This window comes from Pistacia vera, unplaced genomic scaffold (assembly GCF_008641045.1).
Source record: "Pistacia vera cultivar Batoury unplaced genomic scaffold, PisVer_v2 Contig342, whole genome shotgun sequence".
Taxonomy (NCBI): domain Eukaryota; kingdom Viridiplantae; phylum Streptophyta; class Magnoliopsida; order Sapindales; family Anacardiaceae; genus Pistacia; species Pistacia vera.
Genome location: NW_022196160.1, coordinates 490,450 through 509,534, shown reverse-complemented (window position 1 = coordinate 509,534; position 19,085 = coordinate 490,450). Strand labels below are relative to the sequence as shown.

The 19,085-nt window shown below is 36.8% G+C and overlaps 2 protein-coding genes across 2 annotated transcripts; both read right to left on the bottom strand.

Moving 5' to 3' along the window:
* Positions 1 to 9,669: 9,669 nt before the first annotated feature.
* Positions 9,670 to 10,279, bottom strand: LOC116138597 (auxin-responsive protein SAUR68-like). The gene is made up of 2 exons (XM_031424309.1): positions 9,910 to 10,279; positions 9,670 to 9,773 (listed from the first exon to the last, which is right to left on the bottom strand). Exons 1-2 carry the CDS (start codon positions 10,277 to 10,279, stop codon positions 9,670 to 9,672), a joined length of 474 nt encoding a protein of 157 aa, XP_031280169.1.
* Positions 10,280 to 15,164: 4,885 nt separating this feature from the next.
* On the bottom strand, positions 15,165 to 15,578 carry LOC116138596 (auxin-responsive protein SAUR64-like). The gene has a single exon (XM_031424308.1). It carries the CDS (start codon positions 15,576 to 15,578, stop codon positions 15,165 to 15,167), a length of 414 nt encoding a protein of 137 aa, XP_031280168.1.
* Positions 15,579 to 19,085: the final 3,507 nt, after the last annotated feature.

Sequence of the window (19,085 nt, the reverse complement as noted above, 5' to 3'; positions counted from 1 at the left end):
GTAAACGAAGAGAGGTGAGGAATTTGAATAATATTGACTCGACTGGACGAACCCTATTGGGTAATCAGGATAAATCGCACTTGTTATTTTTTCTGTTTTATTATCTGTGATTTACTTTATTATTGTTTTGTTCTCGCTGCTGTCTCTTGTTTGTTGAGGTCAAACTATGTTATGCGACAAGATTAAAGCCTTCGGATAAAACTAAATAAAAGTAAACGTAGTAATAAAGCATTACCAATACCATACAAAAACTTGAAAATAAAATAGGGTCTCTGGGATATCATGCAAGAAACTTATTCTGTTATTTACATTTGTATTTTATACTGAATATAAAAGAGAGTGAAAAACAACAAACCAAAGTAGTTTGCATGGTAGTACATAAATAACTATGTTCTTCTGCCAGAGCAAACTCCTTTAACCATTATGCTACCAATTGTCCTTATTTAGACTTTTGAGTTGTTCTATCGTTGACAGAGTTAGACATGTCAACAAAGTGTTCGTCAGAAGCTCAAATGGGAGTATTTGGATACAGAAAATGGAGTTGTTTAAGTAGGTTCAACTTCTTCCTTCAACGCATCTTAGTTTTTGAAACTAAAAATATATAATCATTTAACTTTGAACAATGGATCCGTTTATGTTTGAATAAACTTTGTTTAGATATTCAAGTACTCTGAGTACTGTCTAGTCTCTATATTGCAACTAGCCTTAACATCATGGCAAGCCTGTGATGGTTATGCGAAAATATGAGACAATTATGATGATAATTATAGACTGAATTTTGTAAAATCATGTGTATCTGATATTTCAGCCTCGGTTGCCTGTGGCTGTAATGTACAAAGACTTAATTAGAAAGTTGCTAAGGCGAAATGCATTCGGTTTAGCTATTTCATTCTAAATATATTCACTAGTTTACAATGAAAATAAGTAGGCTAAATAAATGCACCTACCCATAGTTTGCTGTAAAGACAATTTGGTACCTAAAAAATTTGAAAATGACAATTATCCACTTTCCATCCAAATCTGTTAGTAAAGTCCGTTTAAATAACGATAATATGGTAATTTTATGCCCAAGCAAAAAATAATCTTCAATATTCGTCATTAGTTTTAAATTAATCCATAAATCCACCATTATTAAAACAACTTCAATTAATAAAAAAGTTAAACTTAATCACGCAAGAAAATTTAAAGAAGTCTTCCAAAACAGATTTCACAAAAATCTTACAAACAAGATTGTACATGAAAAGTAGCAAATGAAGGAGCAGCGCGGTCAAATCGGAATCGCAGCCCTTTTACATATGCTTAAGGGGATGCTCATGAACTATTACAGTGAATGACTACTACAATCTTTCATTCAACCCAGATTTGCATAAACCATCAACTCCCATTAAGTCAAACTCTAATCCAATTTCATCTAGATTCGGCAAAAAAAAATTACCTCCCATAAATACAAACACAATTGAAATTCATCCCCATCTTAACACCACATTCAAAATTCATTCTCCATCTCAACTTCATAATCAAATTCATCTTACATCTCAACTAAACAATCATGTAAGAAAAAAAAATCAAAAATCAAACCCATTGCTGAAACCTATGAAAAAGAAAAATGAAATTGTTCTTGTCTCAGTCGGGACCTCCACTAGCTCCAAACTCGCCACCAGAAACACCAAATACAACCATCACCACCGCCACAAACCACCACAAATTTCAAACACTTCCAACCCAAACTGTAAAAAAATTATAAAAATTTGAAAAAAATTAAAAAACTGAAATGCAACATCGATGTTATCAGCAGCCGCAAACAAGTGACTGGTTTCCTGTAAATTCTTGAAGGAATGTGGCAGAAGAAGATGTGCAGTGACTTGCAGTTATATAATCGATAAAAGCTTTTTCGGAGCCTTTATCTGCACCATGTTTTATAAGAGAGACTATGTAATCCATGGAAACTGCATCACATGCCAATGTAATTGGCCCGTCACTTGATATTCCAAACTCCTCTTCAGACACCTTTAAGAGCTCAAGGAAGNCCACTAACACAAACACTACAACCTCATCTTTACAACCTTGTCAACTTATAGTTGATCTCACATCTTCCCTTTTTTCTAACACAACAGCTACCTCTCCTAGTACCAAAACCCATATTTAATCCTTAGATAATCAAACCAGTATTTGTTTCTCCCATTACCACTCCAAATACTGACACTAAACACAAATCTTTTTCACCTAACCGCTCAGCCATCTCACCATGTCCAAATCAACCTATAAACACTGAGACCTTATCTCTGTCATCTTGTCAGCTTGTTGTTGATCTTACTACTTCTCAGTTCCTTGATATAGTAGGTGTTTTGAATTACAACACAGTTCACATGATCAATTCCCAATCAGTACAGGTGTTTTGGATAATTCAACTCTTAACAAATCCTATGCATCTTCTGTTGTTTCTCATGCTACTCCAGCATCTTCAAACATGCATCCCATGGTTACAAGAGCTAAATCAGCTACTCAGTTACAGTTGGAAACTTCTAATCAAGATGATATTCATCTTGCTTACTTAGTTGATGGGTCTGTAGCTCCTAAACAAAAATTTAAGTCAGTTTCTGATACACTTGATGGGTCTGAAACTCTTGAACCAAAATTCAAGTTAGTTTTTGATACGCTTAGCAGTCAATTATAGTTGGTAACTCAAGATTCGGATGATATTCATCTTGTTTTCTTAGTTGATGGGTCTGAAGCTCCTGAACCAGAACCCAAGTCAGTTTATGATGCACTTAGCAGTAACAATTAGAAGGCTGCTATGCAAAGCGAGTTTGATGCTCTTATTCACAACAATATTTGGACTCTTGTACCCTCATCTCCAGATATGAATGTTGTTGAAAATAATTAGGTGTTTCACACAAAATTCAATGCTGATGGTTCTCTTCAGAAGTACAAAGCTGGATTGGTTGCCAAGGGTTTCCAACAAACCCCTGGCCTTGATTACTTTGAGACCTTTAGTCCAGTGATCAAACCGTTAACTATACAAAGTATTCTAACAATTGCAGTTACAAATGGTTGGGATATTCAACAAATTACGTCAATAATGCATTTTTAAATGTGGTACTAACAGAAAATGTCTTTATGCAATAGCCTCTAGGTTTTGAAGATTAATCCTTTCCAAAGGTTGTTTGTAAGTTAAATAAGGCCTTATATGGTCTTAAGCAGGCTCCCAAAGCATAGTTTGAAAAGTTGAAAATTGCTGTTCAGCAAAAAGGGTTCCAAAACTCTGTTTCAGACTCAAGTCTCTTCACTCTTCAGCAAGCTTCAGGTTCTACCTATGTACTTGTGTATGTTGATGACATACTAATCACTAGTTCAGATGCAATATTTATCACTCAGTTGATGGAAGATCTCAACAATGATTTTGCTTTAAAGACCCTTGGGTCACTCAAATACTTTCTTGGTTCGGAAGCAACTACGACATCTGCTGGTATTCATCTAAAGTAGTCCAAATATGTTGCTGATCTTCTTATTAAAACCNAAAAGGGTACTATCATAAGACAATGTGATGGTTCCATCGCTTGGAAGACCAAACTCTTCCTTGAACATTCTCAAGAGCTCCACGAAGGCATTTTGACTCAAATATTCCAAGGGAACCATGAACCTCTTCTTATCAATTGTATACACACAAAAATGGCCTTTATTCACAACAAAACTTCTTGGATATGAGATTCTCCTTAACTTTGCAAAAGCCATTTTGTAACACCCTGGCCCATTATCGACCCAACACAGTTAAGACATTGTCTGTTTTGGTAGCCTGAGTGGTCCGACTCCGAAGCCCAGCCCCTCACGGTTTTGTTTTTAGGCCCAAGAACATTTGCTCAAGCCCAGAACGTGTCTTGACTATTGGGGGGGTTCCCCTGGTATTTAACTAGCTCAGGCTTCTCCTTTCCAAGCGATGTGGGATGTCTCAACCCCCCCCCCCCCCCCCCCCCTTTTTCAAGGATCCAGTGTCCTCGCTACGATCCCTCTTGGGCCAAGTGAGATCTCTTGACTATCCATACACTTCCGGTAGGGATTGGCTCTGATATCAATTGTAAACACCCTGGCCCACTGTCAATCCAACACAGTCAAGATATTGTTTGCTTTGGCAGCCTGGGTGGTCTGACTTTGAAGCTCAGCCCCTCACTGTTTTGTTTTCAGACCCAATAACCCTTGCTCAAGCCCAAAATGTGTCTTAACTATTGGGGATTCCCCTGGTATTTAACTAGCTCAGGCCCCTCCTTCCCAAGCGATGTGGGATGTCTCACATTCTCTGCCATTTCCTTGCCAATTCAATGAGCCTTTTTGGGTTGATCATGATTGAAGATTAGAATGAGACTTTGAAAAAACTAGAACTCTTGAGTTGCAGGGCCCATGTTTTAAGCAGGATTTTGAGTGTGTGCAGAAGCCAATGGCAGTTGTGAATCACAACTTGTGATATATATATATATATATAAGAAAGACAGAACCATGGATGTTGTCTTCTTGATGTTGTGATGATTTCAAGAAAGGCACACCAAACTAGGTAGGTGGTTAGAAAAATGAGTGGTAGGCCACTGTCACTTTGGTTGTTACGCATTTGTTTTCNCCAATGAATGTTGGGATAAAATTGAGTTCAATTGATAGTGAACCATTTCAAAATCCTAATTTATACAGGAGTACGATTGGTGCATTACAATATTTGACCCTAACAAGACTTGATCTAAGTTTCACTGTGAATAAGCTGAGTCAATTTTTACAAGTCCCCACTGAACTCTATTGGCAAGCTTGCAAGAGGGTGCTACGGTATATTAAAGGTACTATCCACTATGGCTTATTTTTCAAACCAGCAAAGGCATTACATATTGAATGCTATGCTGATGCATATTGGGGTGGAAATCTTGAAGATCAGAGATCAACCAGTGGTTATTGTGTTTATCTAGGACCAAATTTGATTCAATGGAGTTCTAGAAAATAGAAAGTAGTTGCTCTTTCCTCCACTAAAGCTGAATATAGAGCCTTAGTTCATACGGCAACAAAGGTAGCTTGGTTGGAGAGTTTGTTTACTGAATTAGGCTTGGTTTTTCACGCTACTCCAGTCATTTGGTGAAATAATGTGAGTGCTGGAGCTCTTACATCTAATCCTGTGTTTCATGCCAGGACTAAACACATTGAAATTGATGCTTATTACATTAGGAAGCAAGTTTTAGCCAAAAAGGTGGCCATTCAATATGTTCCTTCTAAGTTACAAATAGCTGATGTTCTCACAAAGGCTTTATCAGTTGGTCAATTCACTGATCTAAGGGCAAAGTTGAATGTCACTATACTTGGTGAAGACTACAGCTAGGAAGATTGCTATTTGCGGTTAACAGCTTGTTGTTCTAATTCTGGATTTTTTAAGCTCTAACTGTATTAACTACACTTGCAACAAGCATTTTTTAGTCCTAATTAGTAATCATAGATTAGTATAGCCATGATGAAGTTTTATGCAGTCACAGATTAGTAAAGCAATGATGAAGTTTTATGCAGTTATGTTTGAGGGAGCATATTGAAGTACAAGAAGGATGGAAGAAAAGCTACTAAAGTGTGGAATAAAAGTTGTTGAAGGTTTATGCAGTGTTGAAGTTTTGTGTAGTCACATTTGAGGGAGCATATTGACAATAAAGTAAAAGTCAAAATCTGATATTGACTAATACACTGATGTTTCTTGTATAACTTATTACTGTTAAATCAGTTAGTACCGCAGCCTAATATAAAAAGCTATAATCTCTACTTTACTGTTAAGGATTAATACAAAAAACACATTCTCTTTTTCCTCTTCGATACTCTCTTTTTTTCTGCCCTATTTGGTTTTCCTTTTCAGTTCATGACTCTATCCTTGAACAAGAGAAGATGATGTCGAATGGTGACATGTTGCTATAGAAGTTAGCAAAGCCTTCTCTAACTCTCGAGGCATGTGACCTCGGACCAATTAAATGACATACTCCAAAAGGGTACTATCACAAGACAATGTGATGGTTCCATCGCTTGGAAGACCAAACTCTTCCTTGAACATTCTCAAGAGCTCCACGAAGACATTTTGACTCAAATATTCCAAGGGAACCATGAACCTCTTCTTATCAATTGTATACACACAAAAATGGCCTTTATTCACAACAAAACTTCTTGGATATGAGATTCTCCTTAACTTTGCAGAAGCCATTCTGTAACACCCCGGCCCATTGTCGACCCAACACAGTCAAGACATTGTCTGTTTTGGTAGCCTGAGTGGTCCGACTCCGAAGCCCAGCCCCTCACGGTTTTGTTTTCAAGGATCCAGTGTCCTCGCTACGATCCCTCTTGGGCCAAGCGAGATCTCTTGACTATCCATACACTTCCGGTAGGGATTGGCTCTAATATCAATTGTGAACACCCTAGCCCACTGTCGATCCAACACAGCCAAGATATTGTCTGTTTTGACAGCCTGGGTGGTCCGACTTTGAAGCCCAGCCCCTCACTGTTTTGTTTTCAAGCCCAATAACCCTTGCTCAAGCCCAAAATGTGTGTCTTAACTATTGGGGATTCCCCTGGTATTTAACTAGCTCAGGCCCCTCCTTCCCAAGCAATGTGGGATGTCTCACATTCTCTGCCATTTCCTTGCCAATTCAATGAGCCTTTTTGGGTTGATCATGATTGAAGATTAGAATGAGACTTTGAAAAAACTAGAACTCTTGAGTTGCAGGGCCCATGTTTTAAGCAGGATTTTGAGTGTGTGCAGAAGCCAATGGCAGTTGTGAATCACAACTTGTGATATATATATATATATATAAGAAAGACAGAACCATGGATGTTGTCTTCTTGATGTTGTGATGATTTCAAGAAAGGCACACCAAACTAGGTAGGTGGTTAGAAAAATGAGTGGTAGGCCACTGTCACTTTGGTTGTTACGCATTTGTTTTCTTCTGCCAGTGCAATGCATTAAAATTCCTGACCCAGTTAAATTAGGCATTAAAAAAGGAAAAGATTCCAACAAAATCATATGGTTTATTCATTATTGAGCAATATTCTTTTGTGAGACCAAAAGTCTAACATAGTTTCTTCTTATGAAAATAACTAACTTATGTTTTTAGCTCTTCATTTATTTCTAAGTTTCTGTCAGGTTGGTTAGATCGTATATAATATTACTCAGGTGGAACAAAAGGGATAGTTTTGCTAGCCCCGTGTTTTGACTTCCTCCTTAGGATTCTGCTTGTCTCTACCGCCTGTTATATGCATCTTCTTGATGATTCTTAATTTAATAATGAACTTATTTTGGCTATGTCCTTGAACAAGTTTAGAAGAACTAGAATTAATAATATAAGAAAAAGATTCTCTCATCTCAGATTGGGAGCTAAAACTAAAGTACTAATTGAGGTTTGAGGTTGGTAGCTTCCAGCTTGTAGATGCTTTCTATGGTAGAACTGATATTCTAAAGATACAGCTTAAGACCACAATGTTGGAATTCTTTAACTAAATTTTGGATGTTTATGCATGTTTTCTTGTTAAAATAACCTTATGCTACTTGAAATTTTCACCTGTACGGAAAACATCGGTGTATTTGGAATCACTAAAGCATTGATATTAACAATGATACAACATACAGATCAAGAAAGAGTGAAATATCGAGTACATAAGAATCAAGAAACTATTCTCAACGTTGGTCATGTTGGAGTTTTCGACTACTTCAGTATTACTGGGTTACGTTGACGCATTCGGAGGTCCTGTTGTCCGGTCAATGGGTAAGGGCCCCGCTCCCCAATGACTGGGCGAGGGCTGTGGGGGTAGCGCCCCCAGGCCCGTAGGCGGTTTGGGTCTTTTCCATGTATAACCACTGTAGGATTTCTTTAAGTTATTAATTCCTTATTGGGTTGGGCTTAAGAATAAGAATGCTTGTAAACTAAGTTTTGTCACTTAAACCTAGTATATAAATATACTTTTCTCTTATTATGAGTGTGATAGCAAATTATAAGGTAATTCATTTATTCATTGTAAATGAGAGAGAGGTGAGGAAATATTGCAATAATATTGACTCGACTTGACGTAACCCATATTGGGTAAATCAGGATAAATCGCACTTGTTATTTTTTCTGTATTTATTATCTATGATTTACTTTATTATTGTTTTGTTCTCGCTGCTGTCTCTGTTTTGTTGAGGTCAAACTATGTTATGCGACAAGATTAAAGCCTTCGGATAAAACTAAATGAAAAGTAAACGTAGTAATAAAAGCATTACCAATACCATACAAAAACTTGGAAAATAAAATAGTAGGTCTATGGGATATCAATGCTAGAAACTTATTCTGTTATTTACAGTTGTTATGTATTTTATACTGAATATAAAAGAGAGTAGAAAACAACAATAACCAAACAAAGTTTGCATGGTAGTACATAAATAACTATGTTCTTCTGCCAGAGCAAACTCCTTTAACCACATTATGCTAACAATTGTCCTTAGTTTAGACTTTTGAGTTGTTCTATCATTGACAGAGTTAGACATGTCATACAAAGTGTTCGTCAGAAGCTCAAATGGGAGTATTTGGATACAGGAAAATGAAGTTTTTTAAATAGGTTGAACTTCTTCCTTCAACGCATCTTAGTTTAAACTAAAAATATATAATCATTTAACTTTGACCAATGGATCCGTTTATGTTTGAATAAACTTTGTTTAGATATTCAAGTACTCTGAGTACTGTCTAGTCTCTATATTGCAACTAGCCTTAACATCATGGCAAGCCTGTGATGGTTATGCGAAAATATGAGACAATTATGATGATAATTATAGACTGAATTTTGTAAAATCATGTGTATCTGATATTTCAGCCTCAGTTGCCTGTGGCTGTAACGTACAAAGACTTAATTAGAAAGTTGCTAAGGTGAAATGCATTCGGTTTAGCTATGCAAGCTATTTCATTCTAAATATATTCACTAGTTTACAATGAAAAAAAGTAGGTTAAACGATATACGCCTACCCATAGTTTGCCGTAAAGACAATTTGATACTCAAAAAATTTGAAAAATGACAATTAACCACTTTCCATCTAAATCTGTTAGTAAAGTTCATTTAAAGAAGGATAATATGGTAATTTTATGTCCAACCAAAAAATAATCTTCAATATTCCTCTTTAGTTTTAAATTAATCCATAAATCCACCATTATTAAAACAACTTCAATTAATAAAAAAGTTAAACTTAATCACGCAGCAAAATTTGAAGAAGTCTTCCAAAACAGATTTCACAAAAATCTTACAAACAAGATTGTACATGAAAAGTTGCAAATGAAGGAGCAGTGCGGTCAAATCGGAATCGCAACCCTTTTACATATGCTTAAGGGGATGCTCATGAACTATTACAGTGAATGACTACTACAATCTTTCATTCACCAAGATTTGCATAAACTGTCAACTCCCATTAAGTCAAACTCTAATCAAATTCATCTAGATTCACCAAAAAAAATCACCTCCCATAAATACAAACACAATTGAAATTCATCCCCATCTCAATGCCACATTCAAAATTCATCCTCCATCTCAACTTCATAATCAAATTCATCTTACATCTCAACTAAACAATCATGTAAGAAAAAAAAAAATCAAAAATCAAACCCCTAAAACCAATTGTTGAAACCTATGAAAAAGAAAAATGAAATTGTTCTTGTCTCAGTCGGGACCTCCACTAGCTCCAAACTCGCCACCAGAACCACCAAATACAACCATCACCACCGCCACAAACCACCACAAATTGCAAATACTTCCAACCCGAACTGTAAAAAAATTATAAAAATTTGAAAAAAAATTAAAAAACTGAAATGCAACATCGATGTTATCAGCAGCCGCAAACAAGTGATTGGTTTCCTGTAAATTCTTGAAGGAATGTGGCAGAAGAAGATGTGCAGTGACTTGCAGTTATATAATCAATAAAAGCTTTTTCGGAGCCTTTATCTGCACCATGTTTTATAAGAGAGACTATGTAATCCATGGAAACTGCATCACATGCCAATGTTATTGGCCCGTCACTTGATATTCCAAACTCCTCTTCAGACACCTTTAAGAGCTCAAGGAAGATGTTGTTGTTGAGATACAACAAGGGAATTTCAAAACGCTTTTGATCTGTGGTGTAGACAACAAAATGGCCTTTTCCAGCTACTGAGGGTCTCTTAGCACTATGCACATCCAGTTCTTCGTTGGTTCTTAGTAAAGACATTCTTTTTTCCCCCTTGGCCATCTTCTTCAGCTTCTTTAAGTAGGTGGATTTCTTGGGGCTGATCATGCTGCCTCAGTCAGTATATTAGGCGTCTATAACTTTTATCAGGAAAAGAAAAAGATTTTTGGATTTGTTAAACCTCAAATGGTACCAGTTTTCTGTTTAGAAGCATAGAAGTATGTTACTTATATAGGCAAATGATTGAGAAACAAAGACAACACTTTTAGCCATGCAGGTTCCTTCCGTTGTGAATTTTTCGATGCAAAAGAATCTAGTTAGTTATACGGGAATAGACCTGTGGGCTGTTAGCAGACGCCTGGAAAATTAACATTTCTTAGAAGAGCACATCTCTTCTGTCTTATGGTAAAGAACAAAGCGGCCCCTATCAGTTAGGGTGATGGTTATAGATACTCTCTATGACCCATGCACAAGAGTTGATATAAACTAGGAGGAAACTCACAAGAAGTGGAACTACCTTCGACAAAGGTTAAGAATTTAATTGAAAAATGACTTAGAAGGAACTGTGGTGATTTCTTCCTGAATAAGATTACATCACCAGATACTAAATGTAGATGAAGATCACCAGGAGGAATAATCTTTTTGCAAAGACTGAAATAAGAAAAAGAATATCTATGGGAGAAACAAAACTCACATAACTACACATAATTAGGTAACTGATTGTATGCAGCTCTGCTTTCTGAGTATTATGAGTTTAATTTAATTGAACTGATTAAACAGATCTCAGGAAACTTGAATTATTAAAATGAAATTTGCATCTATCAGAATTGGTAGCAAGTTACTATAATTACTAGAAAACAAAAATTAAAAATCTCATTCACAGTCAATTTATGAAAGAAAACTTTTACTTATGAAGTTACATCAAATCAAAAGTTTATAAAAATGTATATCTGTATACAGTCAGTAAGTCTACTAGTCATTGCTGTCAAAAAAAAAAATTGAATAGCCAAATATAAGTATTTGTTGGTGGCTTTGTCCTTGAGCAAGAAAAGATGGTGCCAAGTGGTGACATGTTGCTATGGAAGTGAGTAAAGCCTTTTCTAATTCTGCAGGCATGCGTCCTTGGACCAATGAAATGACATACTCCAAGAGGCTACTATCATTGTGGTAGCTCTATGAGTTGGAAAACCAAACTCTTCTTCAAACATTCTCAAGAGCTCTATGAAGACATTTTGGCCGAGATATTCCAAGGGAATCATGAACCTTTTCTCGTCAGTTGTATACACAACAAAATGGCCTTTATCAGCAACTAATGGATCCAGATCCGCACCACTTTTTGGATACGAGATTCTCCTCCGCTTTGCAGAAGCCATTCTCTGCCACTTCCTTGCCAGTTTGTGAAGCTTTTTTGTGTTGATCATGATAAAAAATCAGAATGAAACTTTGAACAAGCTAGAACTCTGAGTTATATAGCTTTTTTCCCTTAAGCAGGCCTATGTGTTGTGGTGAGCAGAAGTCAGTGGCTAGCTGGGATATATAAATATTCACAACTATAGACAGAATCACTTATTGTTGTCTTCTTTATGTTGTGTTGATTGGAAGTAAGGCCATGTGATCAAAAACTGAATAGGTGGTGGGGATACTGGTTATAGATTTTGATTGTTGTTAACCATCAACTCTGCAGGTAGACCTCCATCACTTGGTTGTTATGCATTTGTTTTCTTCTGCAAAGAGGGATGCATTAAAATTCTTAGGGCCACTTAGGTTAAGCAATTAATTTCCTAAAAGAATAGAAATAGAACAAAATCATATGGTTATCCACACCATGTTCTGCAAATTTTATATAAAAACTAATGACTAGATACGGTTTTAGAACAAATCTTCCATGCTTATGTTAACAAACAAGGTTTGAAGAATCTGCCAACCTTTTAGGTCAGGAATTTCAAGGCACAAGCCCATACGCTATCCTTGGGCTGTGACTATCAATGCAAAGCTATTGTAATTTTCCATGTTAAATTATATGATTCAGATATTGAACACAAAGGAGACATAGAAAGCAACAAAAGGCAAACAAATTAACATGATTTGCAAATTGCCTGCATCCTTTTTCAAACCAAACTGCCTGAAATAAGTCCTTGCCAAGAATCCATCAAACTGATTATGTTGCACGTAAGGTTCCTCATATGGAACAAATGAGATCGTTTTTCAAGGCCCCATTTCTTGGAATATTTTTCCTAAGGATTTTGCTTGTCTTTTCTTAATGTTCGATGTATCTTCATAGTGAATTCTGTTATTTATCAAGGAACTTACTTTGGGCCAAAAGTGAGTCCATGACAAGTAAGTTGGTTATAGATTCTCTATAAGAACCAAAAGAGGTGACATAAACTAGGAAGANATGTTGCAACTCATTCTACATAGTCAAATCATGGCATAAACTACAACATTAGCATCATTTAATCAACTGTAAAACCTGGTTGTTCTAAGAATAGCACACAAGGGTGAACTTTCCATTTTGGGAATTAGGCTTAATTTCCAAAGGGCGCGTAAGTTCAGTAGAATGAGTTTCTTTTCTCTTTCTGAGCCTATCTATATGTCCTTGTAAGATTAATGCTCACTGTACTTATTTGAAGAGATTTGATATGATTCTTAAAGCCAATGGTTTTCCAGAGCCTCCGGGGATCAGTTTTAACAGAACTTCCTACATTTGAATTCCTCATTAAGCAATTTGAGATTAAGTGCAAAATATTTATTTGTTTCTAACATGCACAAGAACTTTCAGAAAAGTTTCAAGGAGTTGATCCTTATTGTGTTCTATTGATATGCTATACTGATTCATACTACATAGTTACTATTTTAGACTGAAAATTTCTTTTGAATTATCAAAAGATGTATAGTGCAAAAACAATATATACACAGAAGTTCCATTCATTTACAGAACCCAATTGGGATTATAATACAATTCAGTAGCCACAAACTGAAAGTTGGCCTGCGTGTACTTGATGGAAAGAAGCAGAAAATGAGCAGTGGCTGGCAGTAATCGAATCAAGCAAAGCTTTCTTGAGACCTTCACTAACACCTTGCTGAATGAGTGAGACTAATTTATCCATGAAGACTGCATCACATGGCAATGTACTAGGGCCATCACTTGATAGTCCAAACTCCTCCTCAGACGCCTATAGGAGCACAAGGAAGATGTCATTGTTGAGATACATTAAGGGAAACACAAAGCGCTTTTGATCAGTGGTGTAGACAACAAAATGGACTTTCTCAGCGACTGATGATTTATTAAAATTACCCGCATTCACGTCTTCCATCTTCTGGCTCTTCCTCACCAGCCTGATCATGAATTTCTTGGGGCTTATCATGCTGCCTATTGCCTGACACTGTATATTGGGGACTCGTGAATGGACAATTTAGAATAAGAGAGCAACTACGTGTGTATAGCTCAGAAGTACTGTACTTATGTGGCACAAGGATCGAAATTTGTTGCTCCAAAACCTATGCTGGCATGGTGGATATATCGAAATATGTTCCACGACAAAGATGCCTTGAGGCTATGTTCTTACTAAAACTCCCCACAGAGTACAGGAAATTTCCCTAAAGGGACAAACAGACAGAAGAGAAGATATTTCTCATGCTATTTCTATTTATTGATGAGAACCTCTGTCAATTTAAAACAAATGCAGCCACAAAACAGTCCAAAATGCATAATATGGCAATCCTATTCTAGAATTAAAACTGTATTGTATTGATTGAATAGAAATGAGATTTTAACGGAACAAAATAAAAATAGCAACAAGCCAAAGAACAGATAATTCCTATTAGTTCGAGGACCTGGGGACCTCCCTTAATGACCCTTTGAAAATATGCCTATCCTTCCCTAAAACTCCCCTCCCTTGATATACTAATCCCTTAACTAAAATATTCCTCCCACTAACAACTTGATTCCCCATCACGTGATATTTCCCAACCAACTCCCACTAGCACACATGCCCACTCACACAACCAGTACCCTACTACCCTTTATGCCCTTTATATTGATAGATTTTACTAATGGGAGGTCTTATCATTACCCTCCCCTTGAAGAACCACCTTGTCCTCAAGGTGGGGAGATGGAAAATTTTCACCCGACACCACACCGCTCCTCTACTCCTTTACTGCCCTCTTCTTCCTTACTCAATTCTTTCTCATCTTCTGTCATTCGATGGGAAGGGGTTGTTCGCAGTTGAGAGAGGTTGGAATCGATCTTTCGAAGAGCTGTCCATCTTTTACTCTTGTGATCTAAATTCTGCGCCGGGCTCAACTGCCTCTGCTCCCATGGTCGGTGCTCCGACGAGGGGTTGATGGAGTGTCGTTGTTGATTGAGAAAGGGATATGTTCTAGGGCTGTCGAATGAGCGATTGTGTTGTATATGAACCTTAGATCCAATTTCTCTTGATCCAATTACCCGCCTTGACCCATACCTAGCTGACCCGAGTCCACTTCCAGGTCCATTCTCCAATTGCTCAAGCCCACACTCAATTGTATGTGTTATTCCCTGTTTACCCAGCCCAACTGAAATAATTCCTCCATTAAACCCATACAGCCCAACTGGTTTTTCAGCTCTATTAAGCCCAAACTTCATTTCTTCTAAAGCCCAATTCTTCTNAAATCTTCAGTACCTTTATAAGTTTCACAGCTTATATGCAGCCCTGCTTTTCTGAGTAAACTACGGTAACTGATTAAATTGATCTATAGAAACTCAAATAAATATTAAGGAATTTAGTAGAATGAAAATTTGCATTCACTAGTACAAGTAGTTTGTTGCTATTGGTTACAAGAAACATTCATCTGAAAAATCTATTTCTCATTCACAGTCAATACTGACAGAAAAAAGTTTCCTTCCGGATTAACAAGACTAAAAATTATGAATGAAGTTACATCACATCAAAACCTAATTGTATAATCTGTTTACAGTCAATAAGTCTACAGAGTCATTGCTATAAAAATATTTTCAATAACCAAATATCAGTGTTTGTTGGTGGTGGCTTTGTCCTTGTGCAAAAGAACATGATGCCAACTGGTGACATGTAGCTATGGAAGTGAGTAAAGCCTTCTCTAATTCTGCAGGCATGCGTCCTCGGACCAATGCAATGACATACTTCAAGAGGGTACTATCACAAGGCAATGTGATAGCTCCTTCAGTTGGAAGACCAAACTCTTCTTCAGACATTCTCAAGAGCTCTATGAAGACATTTTGGCTGAGATATTCCAAGGGAACCATGAACCTTTTCTTGTCAGTTGTATACACAACAAAATGGCCTTCATCAGCAACAAAACTTCTTGGATACGAGATTCTCCTACGCTTTGCAGAAGCCATTCTCTGCCACTTCCTTGCCAGTTCAATAAGCCTTTTTGGGTTGATCATGATTGCAAGTTAGAATTAGACCTCGGAAAAACTAGAACTCAGTAGTTATGGAGCTTGTGTTTTTAAGCAGGACTACTTGCTGTGCTGAAGTTTGTGGGCAGCTGTGATATATATATATTCACAAGTATAGCCAGGACCACTCATTGTTGTCTTCCTTGCGTTGTGTTGATTGGAAGTAAGGCCATGTGATCATCACCTGAATAAGTGGTTGCGATATTGGGCATATGTTTGGATTATTGTTGAGCATCAACACCCATGTAGGCCAATATCACTTTAGTTGCGACACATGTTTTCTTCTGCCAATGAGGAACGCATTAAAATTCTTAGGCCCAGTTAAGCATTAAACTTCCCAAGAGAAAACAGAAATCAAATAGAATCATGTTGTTTTTGGAAGTATGTTCAGATTTTGTTGACCAAAATCTTCTAGAGAAAATCAGGACCTAACGACTAGAGATGGTTTGAGGCACAAAATCTTTCATGCTTGTGCAAACAAACAAGATTAGGAGAATCTACCAATTTTTTAGAGCAGGAATTGCAGGGCACAAGCCCATGTGCTTCCTTATGCTGAGACTATCAATGCAAAGCTATTGTAATTATCCATGTTAGACTATATGATTGAGATACTGAAGACATAGAAATCAACAAAAGGCCAAAAATGTAACATAATTTGGAAATTCGTCGCTTCCTCTTTCAAACCAAACTGCTTGGATAACATTATGGAAATAATTTTGTCATCTTTAGATCTTCACTTGCTAAGATTCCATCAATTTGGTTGTGTTACACATAATGTTCCTCAGATGTAACAAATGAGTTAGTTTTGCCAGGCCCCATTCCTTGGAATATTGTTCCTAAGGATTTTTCTTGTCTTTTCTCCATGTTCTATGTATCTTCATAGTGAAGTCTGTTATTTATCAAACCAGAAAAGTGTGCATGAAATAAAGTACAATAGTTATAGATCCCCTTTGAGAACCGAAATAGTCGATGTAAGCTAGGAAAAAAGTCACAAGAAGTAGAACTACTTTCAACAAAGGTTAATTCCTGATGAAGATCAGGAACTAAGAAATCGTTTGAAAAGGGTGAAATAGAAAATGAAAATTCAGATTGAGAATGTATCATATGAAGGGAACATACCTAGTATCAGTTATTCAAGAAAATGTAGTCAAGCTTTACCTTCCCTAATCCCTGTAGTTAGGACATGGCAATCACTCAGCTTCAAGAAATCATTCCCTCTAGTACTCATTAAATCTCCTCTACCTTTATAACTTTCACAGCTTATATGCAGCCCTGCTTTTCTAAGTATTATGTATTTAATAAGTTAACTGATTAAACTGATCTCTAGAAACTTGAATAAATTTAAAGGAATTCAGTAAAATGAAAATTTGCATTCACCAAGAATGAAGTTGTTGTTGGTTACTAGATATATATAATCGAAAATAACATTTCTCATTCACAGTCAATTCGTGAAAGGAAAATTTTTCCTTTTGGATTCACAAGATTAAAAATTATGAATGAAATTACATCACATCAAAAAGTTAAATGTATAATTTGTTTACAGTCAATAAGAAATGGTATCAGAGCTTTACACCAAAACAACCTGAAATCTCTCTTACACTCAGTCATCAACCTCTACTCAAGAACACCTCCCATTTTCAGCCCAAAACAACCTGCATCTGCACCTTTGTTTACCCTGCGTCGGACACAAAACTTGAAACAATGGCTGCTCAATCAGCCCTGATGTCACCTCCAGTATTCAATGGGGAGCACTACNGTACACTTCTTGGATACGAGATTCTCCTATGCTTTGCCAAAGCCATTCTCTGCCACTTCCTTGCCAGTTTATAAAGTTTCTTTGAGATGATCATGATTAACAATCAGAATGAGACTTGAACAAACTAAAACTCCGAGTTATAGAGCTTATTAATCTTAAGCACAACTATGAGCTGTGCAGAAGTCAGTGGCTAGCTGTGCTATATATATCCACAAGTATAGACATGATGACTTATTGTTATCATTTTTATGTTGTGTTAATTGGAAATAAGGCCATGTGATCAGTAACTGTATAGGTGGTTGGGATATCGGCCATAGATTTTGATTGTTGTTAAGCCTCAACGCTGCATGTAGGTCAGTAGCACATGGTTGTTATGCATTTCTTTTCTTATACGAAGAGGGATGCATTAAAATTCTTAGGGCCACTTAAGTTAAGCAATTAATTTCCTAAGAAAGTAGAAATAAAACTAAATCATATGCTTATCCAAAAACCAGGTTTTGATAATTTCAGACAAAAATCCCTTTTGATAAAAGCAGGACCCAGTGACTAGATATGGTCAGAGCCACAAAATCTTGCATTTTATGTAAACCAACAAGGTTAGAAGAATCTACCAAATTTTTAGAGCAGTAATTGCAAGGCACAAGCCCATGTGCTTTCCTTGTGCAGTGACTATCAATGCAAAACTATTGTAAGTGTCCATGTTAGACTAAATGATTTAGATACTGAACACAAACTAGACAGAGAAAGCAACAAAAGGCAAACATATTACCATGATTTGAAATTTGGCTGCTTCTTCTTTCAAACTGTTGAAGTAAATGATATTTTGCTGGAAATGTTCTTGCATGGCTGGTTTGAAAGTTTGGCGCTAGTTTTTTGAACCAAAAAGGGGCTGTCTGTCGAGTGCAGTTCTTGTCCATTTTTGGAGATGTTTTGTGAGTTGTTTAGGTGAAGACAGCTGGTGATTAAGCCACAAAATCCCAGTGAATTTTGTGTTTGTTAAGGGTGGTTCAAATTGTAGTATATTTAAAGATTATTTATACTGAAAAGTAGTTGTAACAGTGATGTATTAGGTTCATATATTTTCTCTGTTTATGAATGAAATGCAGTCTGTTTTTGCATCAGTTTTTTCCTTTATTGTTCAGCTCTCTCTCATGCACAAAAATACTTCTTTCTCTTAGTCTTAGAACTCTGAAAAAACCTACAATTGGTATCAGAGCCTCCTTGATCTTTCAGGACCAGAATATTAACTCAAACAGGCTTTTCCATGGCATCCAGCTCTGCTCCAATCTTTGCTCCAGTTTTCAATGGTGATCAATACCATGTTTGGGCTGTCAAGATGAAAACAGACTTGAGGGGCCATGGTTTGTGGAAATATGTGGAAGAGGAGAAATAAGTTCCCCAACTTGGACCCAACCCGACGCTGAACCAGATGAGAGTTCATGAAGAAGAAGCAGCCAAAGCTCCAAGAGCATTGTCTTGTATACATTCAGCCGTGACAGATCAGGTCTTCTCTAGGATCATGGCATGTGAGACCCTTAAACAAGCCCGGGACACTCTCAAGGAGGATTTTGGATGGAGTAACTAGACAAGAAATATGCAAGTTCTAAACTTGAGAAGGGAATTTGAAGTACTCAAGATGTAGGAGACAGAATCTATCAAGGAATATGTGGACAGACTTATGGCTGTGGTGAACAAAATCAAACTGCTAGGGGAAGAACTAACCAACCAGAGGGTAGTGG